The sequence below is a fragment of the Phalacrocorax aristotelis genome, unplaced genomic scaffold (genome assembly GCF_949628215.1).
Source record: "Phalacrocorax aristotelis unplaced genomic scaffold, bGulAri2.1 scaffold_85, whole genome shotgun sequence".
NCBI classification, from domain to species: domain Eukaryota; kingdom Metazoa; phylum Chordata; class Aves; order Suliformes; family Phalacrocoracidae; genus Phalacrocorax; species Phalacrocorax aristotelis.
Window position 1 is genome coordinate 296886 of NW_027441196.1, and position 15890 is coordinate 312775.

Genomic DNA, 15890 nt, shown 5'->3' on the forward strand with positions numbered 1-15890 from the left:
GAGCACCAGGGACTTGTGGGTCTTCCCAAAGGCTTGCAGTTAAAGGGTTTTTAAATTCTGCAGGAATGTAAAGATTTTGTAAATGCTGCTGCCCTCCTATTTCAAGTTGGTGGCGGCAGGGGCATTGCGGCGTTCTTTCCCACCTTCTTCCTTTCAGGTGCCAGAAGTCCTGCACATCCTCCACAGCTGCATGCAGACCATGCGACAGAGCACCCACAGGCCCCTCCTGCTCCAGGCGGTGCGTCTCCTGGCCCGCTTTCACCATGAGCCCGTGGTGGACAGCCTCCTCCAGAAGCGGCTGCCCGTGGACAGGTCTGTGCACTCCCACCTCGCCCCACTGTGGTTAAAGACAGACCCTGTGGCTTGCCTGGGTGAGGGGGAATCCAGTGGAGAAGAAGGTCGCTTGCCTCCCAAAAGGTCTGAGCACTGCAAGGCCGTGTGCTCCCGTCTCGGGAAGGAACCAGGCATCATAAGCCCCACTGCTGATGAGGAGAGCGTTTGGCCTCTAGTGAGGGCACCGCAGGTACCAGGGATGTGAGCTCAGGGGTGAACGTCTCTTCCCCTGCAGGGACGCGATGGAGCTGTGGAGGACTTTGGGGAGAAGCGTCCTGGGGGTTCAGGTCCTGAAGTACTTAACACAGAAGTTAGAGGCAGCGGGAGAGAACAACCCTGGGCCCCACTCCTCCGCTCACCAACCGGACCACAGCCAGGCTGCTCTGGAGTCCCTCACGGTATGTTCGAAGGCAGAGGCATCCCCGCAGCTTTGCATCCGCTGTCTAACTAGCAAGTGCCTGGGGGGACTGCACAGGGGCGACGTGCCAGGGCGTCTCAGCGTTGCCGCTGTAGAGGGGCCGGGGTGCTTCGCTGCTGTCCCTGGCATGAGACCTGCAGGCAGCAAGAGCCCCCAGGGGAGGCAGAGGGACTGCGCTGGTGGGCAAAGCCCTTGTTTAACAGGTGGTTCTTGGCTGGATTTCCCTGTAGCTCCCCCGTGCCATCTCCGAGGTGGTGTTCGTGCTGCCAACCGAGGAAAGGGTCCGGCGCCTGCTTCCCCGCCTCCTTCCAGGCCTCCTGGGTGAGGTCACCAAGGTGCTGGGGGAGGAGATGCTGCTCCCCCCTTTGAGATGCCGGAGGGGACTCTTCCTCAACGTACCGAGAAGTGAGGACAAGCCGTGCAGGTAAGGAGCAGGAGGGGCAGGGAAGTTGGGGAGCTTTACTTCCCCACCCAGGCGTGTTCGTCTGTGGTGCTGAGGGAGCACTTTGGCCTGCCCTGTTTCCTTGGCGTGGCGGCCGGTTCAGGGCTGTCTTGGCTTCTCTTCTTTCCTGGAGAACCATCTGTTCCCAGAGAGGAAGGGGTCGTGGGGTTGGCACCACCAACTGCTCTCATCCTGCCTCCTGTGCAGCCTTGACGGCAGCGTGTCCTTCTTCTCCCTCCGCTGACCGGGCAGAGACCCTGCGTGGGGTTGGCCCAGCCCACAGACGGGGAGACCCCTCCTGGCCCGGGGGCGGTGGCCCAGCTCCGGCCATGGCCATCTGTGGTCTGGTGTCCTAGAGACTCAGCTCGTCTAATCTGCGGCCTGGCAGGGCATGACCAGCGGGCTTGGCTGCAGCAGCAGAGATCCTGCCTGTAAAATCTGTCGGTGGGCGGACCCATTGGGTCACCTCCTCACAGCACTGGACTCTGCCCCCGCTCCTGGTCCTCAAGAGCTGGGGGAAATTGGAGCTATCTGTGACCTGCAAGTCCTGCTGCATAAAATGCTGGCGAGACGAGCCCTCAGGGAGCACCTTGGGCATCTGGCATCGAGTGAGCCCAGGGACCCTGCGCTGCCAGTGGCTTGAGGCATGGCAAAGGATGAAAATGTCCATTTTCTGAGAGCTTTATGGACTTGAATGCTACCAAGCGTCATTTCAGGGGTACCTGGCCTCCAGCACGGGGCCGTGTGGGATGAGCCTCCGGAGCAACACCTCCCACAGCGGCAGAGCTTTTTAGCTCCACCACAGCAAATCTTCCCCAGAAGTGCTGTGATTTGCGATGTCTTTGGGCTTTCTTTTTGCCAGCCCTTACCGTGAGGCTCTAGAGCTGGTGCTGAGCAGATGCATGGAGAAGAGGTGGCTGCTGCTGCTACGGAGGCAGGGAGCGTGGGCATTTCTCGAAAACCCGCGGGCTCATGCCGATGGTGTGTGCCTCCTGACGAGGTGAGACCCCGGGGCTGCGCCTCACCGTCCTGTGGGTGGCTGTGCCCAGGGAAATGGCTGCCAGGACCATTCCCGTGTGCCCAGGGAGCTGCCTTGCAGGGCTGAACAGCGCCCGCGTCGGAGCAGGGGAAGTTTTGAGTCGTGGCCTGTGCCCTTGCCGCATGACTGTGTGTCGCCTTCTTGTGCTCTATGTGCAGCGTCCTGCTTCGCAACCAGCTCGTCTCAAGGGGAGTGATATGGGCCCTTTCCCAGTGGCTGAACTCCCGCTCGGGAAACCTGCAGCTCACGGCAACGGCTTTCTTTGCTGAGGTGAGGCAACAGGGCAGGGAGGAAGGCTTCAGAGGGCTTCTCTTAGGAAAGTGCTGCTTGGGATGTCTCTTTCTGAGGGAAGAAGGTGCCAGGAGAGAGTCACCGTCCAGTGGATCCAATGGATCCTCATTTCTTTGAAGCCCATTCGCGTGCTGTGCCTGGGCTTGGCTGGCACCCTGGCACTCACGGGCATGTTGCTTTATTGTAGCTGATGAAGGACCCCCCGATGATGGAGAAGAAGTTCCTGGAGAGTGTCCTAGGCGTCTTGGTGGAGAGATCACAGCACGGAATCAGCGCTGTGCGGCAGATGGCAGCGAGAGGCCTGGGCAATGCAGTCAGGAGAGCACCCGAGGAGGTGAGACCAGCTTTTCCCTTCTCTGACTGCAGCCACTCACTGGCAGGAACCTGGTGGAGAGCTGCACGGGGCTTTGAGAGCTTGGCCAGGCTAGCAAAGGCAAACGGGGCTCTTTCCTAAGGCCACGCTCCTTTCTCTGATGTCAGCAGGGTGGCAAAGGGGGACCTGGCGCCAAACAAGGCTTCCTGGGCTGAGATCCCCTCTGAGCCGGTTTCTAGCAACTTCAGCCCCTGGCAGATGAAGGGTTCCTGACCAAACACTCTTGCCCGTCAAGGAGTTAGAGCCCCCTAACAGTTCCCCCGAGGGGGCCCAAGCCTGTGCTGCCCTGTGCATCTCCCTTGGCCTCAGGAGGAGCTTGGCCGGCTCACTGCGACCAAGGAGCCTGCAGGTAGCTCCCCCATGTACCAGGACTTGAGGCCTTGTAGGACAATCCCGTAAGAGCTCAAATGGCCAAACCGGCCTAACCCTTCCCACGGGTGGGGTCTGCACAGCACCCTGCGTGGGGATCAGAGGCGCAGGCAGGGCTGCACGAGTCAGGGCTCCCAGCACCTGAAGGGACTGCCTTTATTAGCCTCTCTTTCTCTGAAGTGCTGGCTCTGACAAAGAGCATGTCAGAAGAGATCTTAGAGAGTCTCGAGCCCCTTTCCTGAGGGGATCAGAACAGGCCAGCGCCTCCTGGTGCAAAACATAAGCAATGGTAAAGAGGCGCTGTTTGGGCCAGGACTCGTGAGAAGCTTGTGGGGTCTTTGGCTTTGCAGGTGCGAAGGCACAAGGAGGCCATTCTGGAGGCGCTGCAGAGGGGCCTGAGGGACACCACCTGTCCCGAGGTGGCTGCTGAGAGCATGCTGGTGCTGGCTGAGGTGGTGAGGAAGCTGAAGGCAGAGGGCTTGGGGTCTGCCTTCAAAGACGTCGCCAGGTCCACCAAGATGTTCTTTGAGGCTGTGAGTGAACCAACTCTTTCTTCTGCTTGTCTGAGAGGTGGGGGCGGGGAGGGAGGCGGGACGGTGTGTGCCCAGGGCCTCCCCGTGCTGCGTGGAGGCTCTCTGCTGGCTGAACATCTGCTTGGACCCTTTCCCCCCACTCTTCTGCGGGTAGGGTGGGCTGTGCTGTCAAGTGCCTGTGTCTGCCCCAGGACGGCAGGGTTTCTCGTGCGCTCCTGTGGTTTCCCAGGCATTACATGGCTCCCCTGTGATACAAAAATTCGCGGATACTATCTTTCAAAGTCCGAACCTCCCCGTAAGAGGAAGCGGAGTATCCAGAAAGTTCCCGAAATAAAACTCAATAGCAACAAAGTCACTATTAAGCAGGCATCCTTTATTACAGCGCTGGGCAGCACTGGGGATTGATCCACCATGAGCGCTCCAGTGATTCAGTAAACTTCTAAAGATTATATACTATAAAGTCATACATATTAATGAGATTCAGGAGGATTCATTAACATATGTAAAAGCTCAAGCTGCATGCATAGTTGTCCTTTTAGTGGTCTTTGGGAGTCCTCCAGTGGTCTCTGATGGTCTTCCTCACCTGTCCGCTGGCTGAACTTTGGGTTTCCTTTGCCCATATATAGTCATTGAATGAGCTCTTCGGTCCTTTAGCCTTGGACTGTCACAAGGGGTTGATTTAAACTAGTTCCTCGAGTGCTTATCTCGGCACTGGTGTCCTGAGTCTCTGTTATCAATGAATTTACGAGCTTATTCACTATCTTTTTAATCCTGTCTGGCACCAAGTTGCATTCATCAAAACCCTGAAACTATCTTTGCAAGGGAGGAAACCACAAGAGAACAAGGATGCTTACAATAAGGACTAAGTCAAGGACTGTCAGGGGTTTAGTTCTTTCATTCCCCCCTTTTCTTTAAGCTTTGTAAATTCCTTTACAAAGGTTCTAAATTTTCATATTTCATTATCTTAGGTAAAGCCCAAACTCTTATTGCCAATTTCTTTAGCTTATACCAGAAACGGTAATTGACGACACTTAGTATAATAACAAATGCTAACAATATCAAAAGCGGGTGAACTAAAATATTCAAAGTTTTCTCTGCAGAGGGTGAGTACCCTGAAAAGATATCCCACCAATGATGGGCAGTATCAGATTCAATTTGACTCGACAGTCCGACAAGCTTGTCTCCAGTTATTATTGTTTTAATAATAGATTCAGCTAATGTTTTGTTTCGTTTTCCTAAATGTTCTTGAAGTTTCTGTGATTGATTCAAGATTTCATTTAATTTCTTCAGAGATAAACTTGCATGACTTAAATTTAAGCTCTCATAATGCCAAAACATTGCTACTTGTTCTTCTGTATATGCAAAAAAATGAATAGGTTTGTCCATGCCAAGTTAAATGGGTTATGTTCTTGAGACATCCTATGAATGGGGTAGTTACATTGTATTGTTCAACTACTGATCGATTGTTAGTTACTAAACACACATATCTGGCATTAACTTCTACAAACATTTCGAACACATTAGGAGACAAGATCGTCCATTTACAATTGTTAACAGAGTGTTCTAATAAGCAGGGTTCATATACGCGAGATTGTTGTCCACACAAGATTCCATCAGAGGTGGTTTCACAAAGATCTAAATCGTATGTTTTGTTATTGTTCCCAATATACTTCCCTTGGAATTCTGGTAACCAATATTCTGGGTTCCCTTGACTCAAAAAGAGGGTTGGCAGAATTAAATATTTACACATTACTTCGGGGTCAGTTATATTATAGTATACTAATTTCCTGCACACCATCTATCATAACACTGCACAAATTGTGAATAGGCTTTTATCCAGTGTCTAGGTAAAACCCATTGTCCAAATAATTTTCTCCACATAAACTCATTATTACTCATCAAGTAGGACTGCACCTTATTCTTTTGTTCTAATTGCCACATGACTTGTAGAGTACAGACAGTCCAGTCCACAAATTTTGTCAAATTTTTAAGTGATTGTATCTGGGTAATTATACTCTTATTAAAGAGATATAAGGACTCTTTATCATATTCTAAATTCTGTATCTGAGGATTAAAGGTGGTTGGCATCCATTCAGCCTAAATCTTGATTGCTTGAGCTACATCGAATCCTGCGGTTCCAACTTTACTCCTTAAAGTTTCCAAATCTACTGAATTTAGTAGTCCTAACCCAGTTCCTGCACCTCCGAGTAAAGTATCATACCAAGCTCGTTTTACTTTGCAGGGAGGGGTGGCTGGAAAAGATATGTTAAAGAACAACATATGTTTTTGCCTTATCTTTGCCTCATTCTTACAAGTGGATGGTAATCTAATTAATTGGTCCTGATTCACTGCAGGTCGTGGATTCAACAATGTTAAGGAGACTGCCACCCCAGCAGTTCTATTAATGCTTCCATTTGCACACATTAGTGTATCCCAGTTACCAGTTTTCCAAGTATGTGTCTCCTTTATGGGGGTGTTATTTTGAAGAAAGCACTTCTTCATCTGCAGTGGAGGCCCTATCCCTTTGATTGCACAACATTTTAAGGCAACATTCGTTATCACAGTGACATTTGTCAAATTTGAACATAATACAAAGGTCATTCCATGCCATCCCGTCAATTTATCACTCCTAGTATAGGGTTCCCACAAAGAGCAGTTTTCAGCAAACTGAACTAACGTATTGGTGTTATTTCCCTAAATCCACCAGAGACTATCAACAGATTCGCTTCTTTTCTTCAGGGGCCAACTGGGAGTAAATGTACTTATTAATTCAAGACAACAACATAGCAATATTAATGCTAGTTTTGGGTCAGCCTTATAGACGTGGGTCCTACGGGTTGGGACTTCCATGGTCCTTCAGGTGCCTTTTAATCCTGGAATAGTGGATCCAAGCAGCGTGCTTCTCAAGCTTGACCGCAGTGTAAGTCGTAAGCAGAACTTGAAAAGGGCCGCTCCACTTCTCTTTGAGAGGATCACCTGAAATATTTTTAACATAAACCCAATCTCCAGGTTTGAACAAATGCACTGGGGAATCTAACCCCCATGCTCTAGTAGACATCACTAATCCATTTACTTCTTGTAATTGTTTTCCCAATGCAATCAGATATTGTTGTAGATTAATCTCTCCTACCTGGGTGGGATCTTGTCCTTGATATCTAGTCTGAAAGGGTCTCCCATATAGAATTTTAAAAGGACTCAGTTTTTCCTTAGTTCTTGGCTTGACTCGGAGCCTTAGTAACGCAATAGGGAGGGCTTGATCCCACCTTAAATTCGTCTCCTGGCAGATTTTGCTCAATTGTGTCTTTATTAAATGATTCATCTTTTCTACTTGCCCACTTGCTTGCGGGCGATAAGTTGTGTGTAATTTCCAATTAATTTCTAAAAATTTACTAACTTGTTGAACTACTTGTGCCACAAAGTGTGGTCCCCTATCAGAGGAGATCACTTCTGGCACGCCAAATCTGGGAATAATTTCTCTCAATAAGACTTTTGTTACTTCTCGGGCTTTATTTGTTCTGCAGGGGAAAGCTTCAGGCCATCCGGAAAAGGTATCAGTTAATACTAATAGATATCTGTACCCCCCTTTTCTAGGGAGTTCCGTGAAGTCTATCTGCCAGTTCTGGCCTGGAACATTCCCTTTACCAATACTTCCAAATTTCACCCGATTCTCTACCTTCGGGTTATTCTTTAAGCATATTTCGCATCTATCAACTATAGTTTTTATAGTTTGAAACAAATTTCTAGCTATCATCTGCTTGGTGAGGGAATTGTACAAAGCTTCAGTTCCCCAATGAGTTTTATCATGTTCTGTTTTTATTAATTTCCATAATATTCTGAAGGGAACTACTATTTTGTTATCTTTTAACATTGCCCATCCTGTCGGGCCAATTTCAGCCTTTAAATCAGTAATTAACTTCTGATCCTTTTTATCATATTCAACTATCTCAGGTAGTGGCAAAGATTTTTCAGGAATTATGCCTAATACCTCACCTTGTTCCGCAGCTTGCCTTGCCTCATGATCAGCTAATTTATTTCCCACTTCCCTGTCAGTGTTACCTTTCTGATGTCCTTTGCAGTGCATAATTGCTACTGCCGACGGAAGTTGTACAGCATCTAGAAGTCGCAAAATTATATCGGCATGTTTTATGTCTTTCCCTTGAGCGGTTAAAAGTCCTCGCTCTTTCCAAATTGCCCCATGGGCATGAACTACACCAAAGGCATATTTTGAGTCTGTCCAGATATTTACTCGCAAACCTTCAGCAAGCTCTAATGCTCTTACTAAAGCGATTATTTCGGCCCGTTGTGCAGATGTGCCCTTAGGGAGTGACTTTGCTTCCACTACTTGGTCTGTGGTGGTCACCGCATATCCTGCCATTCGAACTCCATTCCTTACAAAACTGCTCCCATCAATATACCAAGTGTGGTCAGCCTCCTCCAGCGGCTCCTCCTTCAAGTCGGGCCTACTCGCATACACAGTCTCAATGGTTTCTATGCAGTCATGCACGACAGTCTCCATTTCCTGTTTATCAGTTAAAAAGGAAGCAGGATTGATAATAGTGGATGTGACAATTTCTATATCATCCTGTTCCATCAAAACTGATTGATATTTCAAGAATCTTGATGGCGAGAGCCAGTGTCCCCCTTTTTGTTCTAAAACGGAGGTTACAGTGTGGGAAGTGTGCACAATCATCTTCCGTCCCAATGTGAATTTTCGGGCTTCTTGGATAATCAAGACCACGGCAGCTACTGCCCGAAGGCATCCTGGCCATCCTTTGCTTACTTCATCCAATTGTTTGGAGAAGTATGCAACAGCTCGTTTATAAGGACCCAATTTCTGGGCCAAAATTCCCAAAGCTACTCCTTGTCTTTCATACGAGAACAGCCAAAAGGGCTTAGTTACATCGGGCAGGCCCAAAGCTGGAGCCCTCATTAGTTCCAATTTCAGTTCTTTGAATGCCCGCCTGGCTTCACCTGTCCATATTAATTGTGTCAAGCTATTTTTCAACAGTTCATACAAAGGTTTAACCAGAAGTCCATAATTATAGATCCATAATCGGCACCAACCTGTCATTCCCAGAAAGGTTCGAAGTTCTTTTACCGTGGTTGGTTCTGGAGTCCTGCAAATGGCTTCTTTCCGGTCATTCCCGAGCTGTCTCTGTCTCTTAGAAATCACGAATCCCAAGTATATTACTTCTTTCTTCAAGATCTGGGCTTTCTGTAATGAGACTCGGTAACCACTTAGTCCAAGAAAGTTTAGCAAACTCACAGTCCATTCTTTACATTCTTCATCCTTTTCTGTGGCTATCAAAATATCATCTACATACTGTAAAAGAGTACCATTTCCTGGAGGACTTTCCCAGGCCTCTAATTCTTTAGCTAATTGATTTCCAAAGATCGTGGGGCTGTTTTTAAATCCTTGAGGTAACACTGTCCAGGTTAGTTGGGTTTTTCGTCCCGAGTCAGGGTTTTCCCATTCAAAGGCAAATAAATTGCGGCTTTCAGGGGCCAAGGTGAGGCAAAAGAATGCATCTTTCAGATCTAATACTGTGAACCATTCATAAGTTTCTTTTAAATTAGTTAGTAAGGTGTATGGGTTTGCCACTACCAGATATAGATCTTCAACTATCTTATTTATTGCCCGCAGGTCTTGTACCAATCGATATGTTTTGCCATCAGGCTTTTTGATAGGCAAAATAGGAGTGTTATACTCTGAAGAGCATTCAATCAATAATCCAAATCTTATGAATTCCTCTGTAATACTTTTCACTCCTCGCCTGTCCTCTAATTTCAGGGGATATTGCCTTACTTTGGCAGGCTGTGCCCCCACTTTGAGTTTAACAACAACCAATTCTGCATTTTTGGCCTTTCCAGGGATTCCTGATGCCCATACTCCTGGATATACCTGGTCTTTTATTTCCTGTATAATTTCCTGTCCCCTAACCTGTGGTTCAGTGAGGGTCAAACTTAAAATTTCAATGAGGTTTTCTTCTGGTAATTTAAATTCCATTTCCCCTTCATTAAATTTTATTTCAGCATTCAATTGTTCTAATAAGTCTCTTCCCAAAAGTGGTCTAGGAGCTTCAGGCAGGTAGAGAAATTTGTGAATCCCTACACTTTTCCCAATTTTGAATTTCAAGGGTTTCAAAAAGAAAGCTTTCTCGACCTGTCCGGTTGCTCCCACAATATTAACATTTTGTTTACTTATGGGCAGTAACTCCTGATTTAATACTGAAAATGTGGCACCTGTATCTACTAGAAATTCTACAGGTTTTTCTTCTTTCCCTAGCTGTATTTTTACCAAGGGTTCTGCTAGGGAAGATTCCCCTGGTCTCCATCAACTTTCTTCCGTGCTGGCAACTGTCACCGGTTTGCTCAATCTTGGGCAATCCTTCTTCCAATGCCCCATTTGCTTACAATAAGAGCATTGATCTCTCAAGAGGGGTTGATTTCTTCTGGGTGGGGCACTTACACCACTTCTTACAACTCCTCTCCCCTCATTAGTGTTGTTTATCTGACCCCCTGTGGTGCGCAAGGCAGCCACTGTAGCATTAGCAATTGTTCTGCCCATCATTCTCTCCTTCTGACTGTCTCTGTTCCGATACACTTGCCAAGCAGTCTCCAGCAATTTTTCTAAATCTCTTGCATCTGTTCCTTGCACTTTCTGTAACTTTCTCCTGATATCATCCGCCGACTGTCCCAAAAACAGGAATATCAACTGACCCTTTCCCTCCTGGGAGGTAGGGTCTAAAGGAGTATATTTCTGCATTCCTTCTTTTAACCGATTCAAAAAATCAGTAGGAGATTCCTTTTTATCTTGTTTTATTTCGTACAATTTAGACCAATTTACTGGTTTTGGGACAGCATCTCTTATTCCATAAGCAATCCATTCCCTGTACCTCACTAATAATTCCCTGGCTCCTGTTTGGTTGGGGTCCCAGCCAGGATTGGTAACTGGAACATGATTATCCACCGTTCCTGGCAGGGTTCCAGCCAAAACCAGAGCCTGTACCTGGGCTCTGGCTGCTCTCACAACCATCTGCTTCTCCGACTCACTAAACACCACATCCAACATTGCATCCACATCCTCCCAATCAGGGTCCTGAGTTTTCACAATCAATTCAAATCCTTTAGCAACCTTTTCAGGATCGTCCCGATAATTCCCTGCAGTAATTCGCCAGCCGTCCAAGTCTGCTAAAGTAAAAGGCACTTTGATTCTAACAGGTCCTCCCACTCCCACCGCCTGCCTTAGAGGGGCCTATATAATAGGTCCCATTTTACTCCGAGTTCTGGCAGTGATGGGAGAGAATCCGATATCAGTTTCTTCCCTGACTCCTGCCTCCGATTCTTTAACCCCGACTGCACCAGCATCTCCTTCCCTATCACCTTCTTTCTCTGGCGGAGGCAAATAATCCTCCAGCCTTTCATTCTGTGAGCCAACTTTTAAACATCTCTGTCCAATGCTACACGCCGAACAACACCTCTTTAATTTTGTCTTTTGCTTATTTTTCTCTTTTTCTATCGCCAGAACCATAGGGTCCTGGGGTGTTAGATTGATTCCACATTCTTTCTGCCATTCAGGGTGATTTCGCAGGGTGAAAAACATATCGGCATAACCCACTTCATCCCATTTTCCTTCACGGCGTAGAAATAAAATGAGTTGTAACAAAGTATTATACTTTAAAGTTCCATTAAAAGGCCATTTTTCTCCTTCATCTAGCTTATATAAAGGCCACCACTGATTACAATATTTTATCAAGGTTTTACGATCCACACTACCTCCAGGTGTTCCCCGATATCTTTCCAGTGGGCCAAAATGCAGCCCAAAGGGCTCTTTTTCAGAACTCCACCCTGTTGGTTCCCCATTCTTAAACTTATACTACCCAAAGACAAAGACAAAGTCTAGGGTATAAACACCACACACAATTAACAATTACAGCACAGACACAATAACCACTACTACCTCCCACTGATAACAAATGCCAGCATAAGCTGGTCAGAAACTTGCAAATACGCGTATACCAAACATATAGCGTATATCACATACGCATATGTAAACCAAAATCAAATACAAATGCACAAACAAACGACCATACCAATCAGTTGATCAATACAACCATGCAACGTAGTAACCAAGTGATTAATACAAATCGTACATGCAATTGTATGCTACCCTGCGGGGTTCTCACGAACTGCGACTGACGGGTAGCTTCAAATGACCGGTCCCCAAAACCAAAAAGAATGCCTTATTCTTACCAGAGGTCCTTGTCTGCCCCCGCACGGATCCGCCGAATCGGGGAGTCCCTCCAGAGAATTCTCCGGGGCCGGCCAAGGGAGTCTCCGACTCAGGGGGTCCTGCAGCCGGACAGAGATGGTCCCATCTGGGTCGCCAAACTGATACAAAAATTCGCGGATACTATCTTTCAAAGTCCGAACCTCCCCGTAAGAGGAAGCGGAGTATCCAGAAAGTTCCCGAAATAAAACTCGATAGCAACAAAGTCACTATTAAGCAGGCATCCTTTATTACAGCGCTGGGCAGCACTGGGGATTGATCCACCATGAGTGCTCCAGTGATTCAGTAAACTTCTAAAGATTATATACTATAAAGTCATACATATTAATGAGATTCAGGAGGATTCATTAACATATGTAAAAGCTCAAGCTGCATGCATAGTTGTCCTTTTAGTGGTCTTTGGGAGTCCTCCAGTGGTCTCTGATGGTCTTCCTCACCTGTCCGCTGGCTGAACTTTGGGTTTCCTTTGCCCATATATAGTCATTGAATGAGCTCTTCGGTCCTTTAGCCTTGGACTGTCACAAGGGGTTGATTTAAACTAGTTCCTCGAGTGCTTATCTCGGCACTGGTGTCCTGAGTCTCTGTTATCAATGAATTTACGAGCTTATTCACTATCTTTTTAATCCTGTCTGGCACCAAGTTGCATTCTTCAAAACCCTGAAACTATCTTTGCAAGGGAGGAAACCACAAGAGAACAAGGATGCTTACAATAAGGACTAAGTCAAGGACTGTCAGGGGTTTAGTTCTTTCACCTGCCAGAAAGGCTGCTTAGGTGCCCGGAGGCTCCCTGTGTATTGGGAGTCACTCCGGGACTCACGACCTAGGTGGCAGGGAAGGAATCTGGATGAGGTGACCTTCCTTCCAAACCATTGTTTTCCAAAGCACTGTATTCAAGCACACTGATTTACCGATCCCTGATTCTTGTTCTGGTTGTTTACGTACTGGTTTCTTGAGGGTGGAAATGAGTGGACGAGAGCTGTTTCTTGGGCTGCTCTTCTCCACGGGCAGCGCGCGATTGTTGAAGTGGCGTTGGTAGGAGGTGCCCTCATTACCCAGCTGACAGATGGGGTCTGTGAGTTGCAGGAGCCAGAGGTCCTTCGCTCCTCGGCCTTCAGCCTCTACGCCGCCCTGGCCTCCTCCGCCTCAGGGAAGAGATCATTCTTCGCCAGGGAAGTGGCGGAAACCTGGGTCAGCCTTCTCTTGCACCTCCGGGATCCTGACCCTGAAGTCTCCAATGTAAGAGCCCCCACATCTCATTTGCAAAGCCGTAGCAAGCCTTAGAAAGGCATAGAAAGCTGCCTGGCGAACTGCTGCAGCCAGTGCCCTCCCTGCCCGGAGACTGCGTCTGGGGCAGCCCCCTCTGCTGGGGGGGTGAGCTGAGCAGAGCTCAGCTGGACGAGCTTCCTGGCAAGGACCCCACCCGCTCCCACAGGGGAGGAACGACGTGGCTCGACTCTCTTTTTCAGGTGTGCAGGACCGCTCTCTATCTCTGCGCTCCGTTTTTGGGGCCAGAGCGGGTGCAGGAGACCATCATCACCTCCATCGGTCTGAGCGCAGCCGAGCTGCAGTACGAGGTTTGCCATTGCCTGGTGAGTGAGCTGTGCCCTGGGGAGAGGTTGCGGCCGCAGGGCCCTTCCCCAGAACCGAGAGGGGAGCATGAGGTGACATGCCACGGGTGGGCAGGGTGCGAGCCGGGTAGCTGGTGCAGAGGCACGGCCACCCCTTCTGGACACCTGCGCTCTCTCTCTCGCTCCCTCTTTTCTCTCCCTTTCCCCTTGTGGCCCACCCAGCCAACCGGCCGTGGGTCAGCAGAGGGGTCTTTTTGGCCAGAGAAGAAATTGTGCCTCTCTGCTTGCCCCTAGGTCAGAGATGCCCCTGCTGTGCTGGAGAGGCTCCGCAGCATCGCCAGGAGCCGCCACCTCGAGAACGGGCAGGCGCTGCACTCTGCCACCATTGCAGTCCTAGGTGAGAGTCAGGGCTGGGGCCCGATGCTGTGCTCCTCCCTGCCAAGATGGCCACGGTGGCCTGCGCTTTCCCCATCTGCCCAGGGAGGCCAGGGCTGGGGCCGGCCTTAGGAGGGCTGCCACAGAGGGGTTTGCCGAGGGCTCAGTGCGAGCGTAGGAGAAGGGCTGCAGAGCGGGTGCCGGTGGGGAGGCTGGACCCCGCACGAGGCGACGCTCAGCTCTGGCGGCTGCTATGTCGCGACTGTAAAGTTCTGATCTTTCTAGCCTTCCCCTCCAGCTCCCCAAGCACGTCCCAGGTGTAGGGGAGGGCCACAAGCCAGGGCTGTGGGGCAGTGCCTTGACACTCACCTCTTTGTCCCATGCCTTAGGAGACATCCTGGAAAAAGCAAGAGGCCTTAGCGGCTCTTGCCAGCAGCAGGAGTGAGGCTCCTATTCTCAGGTAGGTTTGAGCAGAGCCGAGCTCTGGCTCTGCTGGTCAGGGAGGAGCTTGGAGGCCTGGCAGCAAAAGGCCTGGCTCGGAGCAGGAGAGGAGCACCCAGCAAGGGCAGCTCCTCATCGCCCCTCCCGTGTCACTGCAGCTTCCTATTGCCCGCGGCCAGAGGCAGACAAGATCTTCTGCGACTGTGACAGTGACCACTGCGAGCCGGGGGTACTTATGGCAATAAACCTCCTTTGACCGCCACGCCGATGGAGAGTGATCTTTCTTTCCTAGAGGCAGGGGGGCCGTGCCAGGGCTGTGCCAAGGCCTGAGGGGATGCACCCACAGGTGCTGAGGGAGCTGGCTGATGTGACCACAAGGCTGCTCTCAGTGACCCTTGAAATGTTGCAGCAACGGGGGAAGGTTCCTGAGGACTGGGAGAAAGCAAATGTGGCTCCTGTCTTCAGGAAGGGCCAGAAAGAAGATCCAGGGTGGCACAAGCTGGTTGGCCTCACTTCAGTCCTTTGGGACATGGGGGACCACAGGGGTTTGTTCACTTTGGGTTTAGGTAGTGTTGTGACACCATCTCCCATAACACCCTCACTGAGGAGGTGGCAAAGGTCGAGTCCGATAAGAGGCTGTGGAGGGAGACTGAAAACGTTCCCGTGGATGCCCAGAGGGCTGCAATTTGTGGCACAAAACCCCGTGAGAGGATCGCTCACTAGCGGTGTGCCAAGTTTGGGCAGCGGTGCTGATGCAACGTCCACTCCTCACAAGTGATGAAGACACCGTGGCAGAGCACGCTCTCAGCTAGTTGGCAGGTGACAGGGTGCCACAGTGCTAAACCCCCGACTAGGGTCGTTGGGAGACTCCACATGAGGAGGGTTTAAGGTTTTAATATCAAGTTTACTTATTTGAGGATATTTGATGTTGTAGGGGATTTTTACTAAGAGAAGCGCTCTCTACTGAATATACCGAAATCACATGATAGTGAAATCCCAACAGAAGCAGAAGAGAGCAATTGCACTCTACAGCGGAATCAGATGGCAAATAGGATTCCCATTACCTATCTCCATATGCTCACTGTCAGGATGCTGGGTGTCCCCAGTCGCCAGGAAGGAGTACATGGGTTTAAGGCAGCTGAAGCCCATTTCTCTCTTCCAAGTATATTTTGCCGGCTTTTTGACTTTTACACTCTATGCTGGCTTGGGCCACCTACCACCACATATACGCTTCTCCCATGCTGGTCTAGCTGGCTCAGGGCAATAATACTTTCTAATGATTATTTTAGGCAAGACCATTACGTAACTACTTTACCCACTCAATTGATACGTCCATGAATCGACAACAAAAGGCGCCATCCAGTCCCCTTGGTGTTGAGGCAAGTTCTGCTTGCTTTACAACAGCCATAGTCACCTCC

General features: G+C 49.3%; 1 protein-coding gene and 1 long non-coding RNA gene across 2 annotated transcripts; both read left to right on the forward strand.

Moving 5' to 3' along the window:
* The first annotated feature begins 2029 nt into the window (after nucleotides 1–2029).
* On the forward strand, nucleotides 2030–6778 carry LOC142051040 (maestro heat-like repeat-containing protein family member 2B). Its single transcript, XM_075080253.1, has 5 exons — nucleotides 2030–2193; nucleotides 2391–2502; nucleotides 2711–2857; nucleotides 3616–3798; nucleotides 6659–6778. The coding sequence occupies exons 1-5, from the start codon at nucleotides 2030–2032 to the stop codon at nucleotides 6776–6778; spliced, it is 726 nt and encodes a 241-aa protein (XP_074936354.1).
* A 6250-nt stretch (nucleotides 6779–13028) lies between these two features.
* Nucleotides 13029–14474, forward strand: LOC142051045 (uncharacterized). Its single transcript, XR_012658265.1, has 4 exons — nucleotides 13029–13324; nucleotides 13555–13677; nucleotides 13951–14053; nucleotides 14421–14474. It is a non-coding gene; the product is annotated as an uncharacterized LOC142051045 (long non-coding RNA).
* Nucleotides 14475–15890: the final 1416 nt, after the last annotated feature.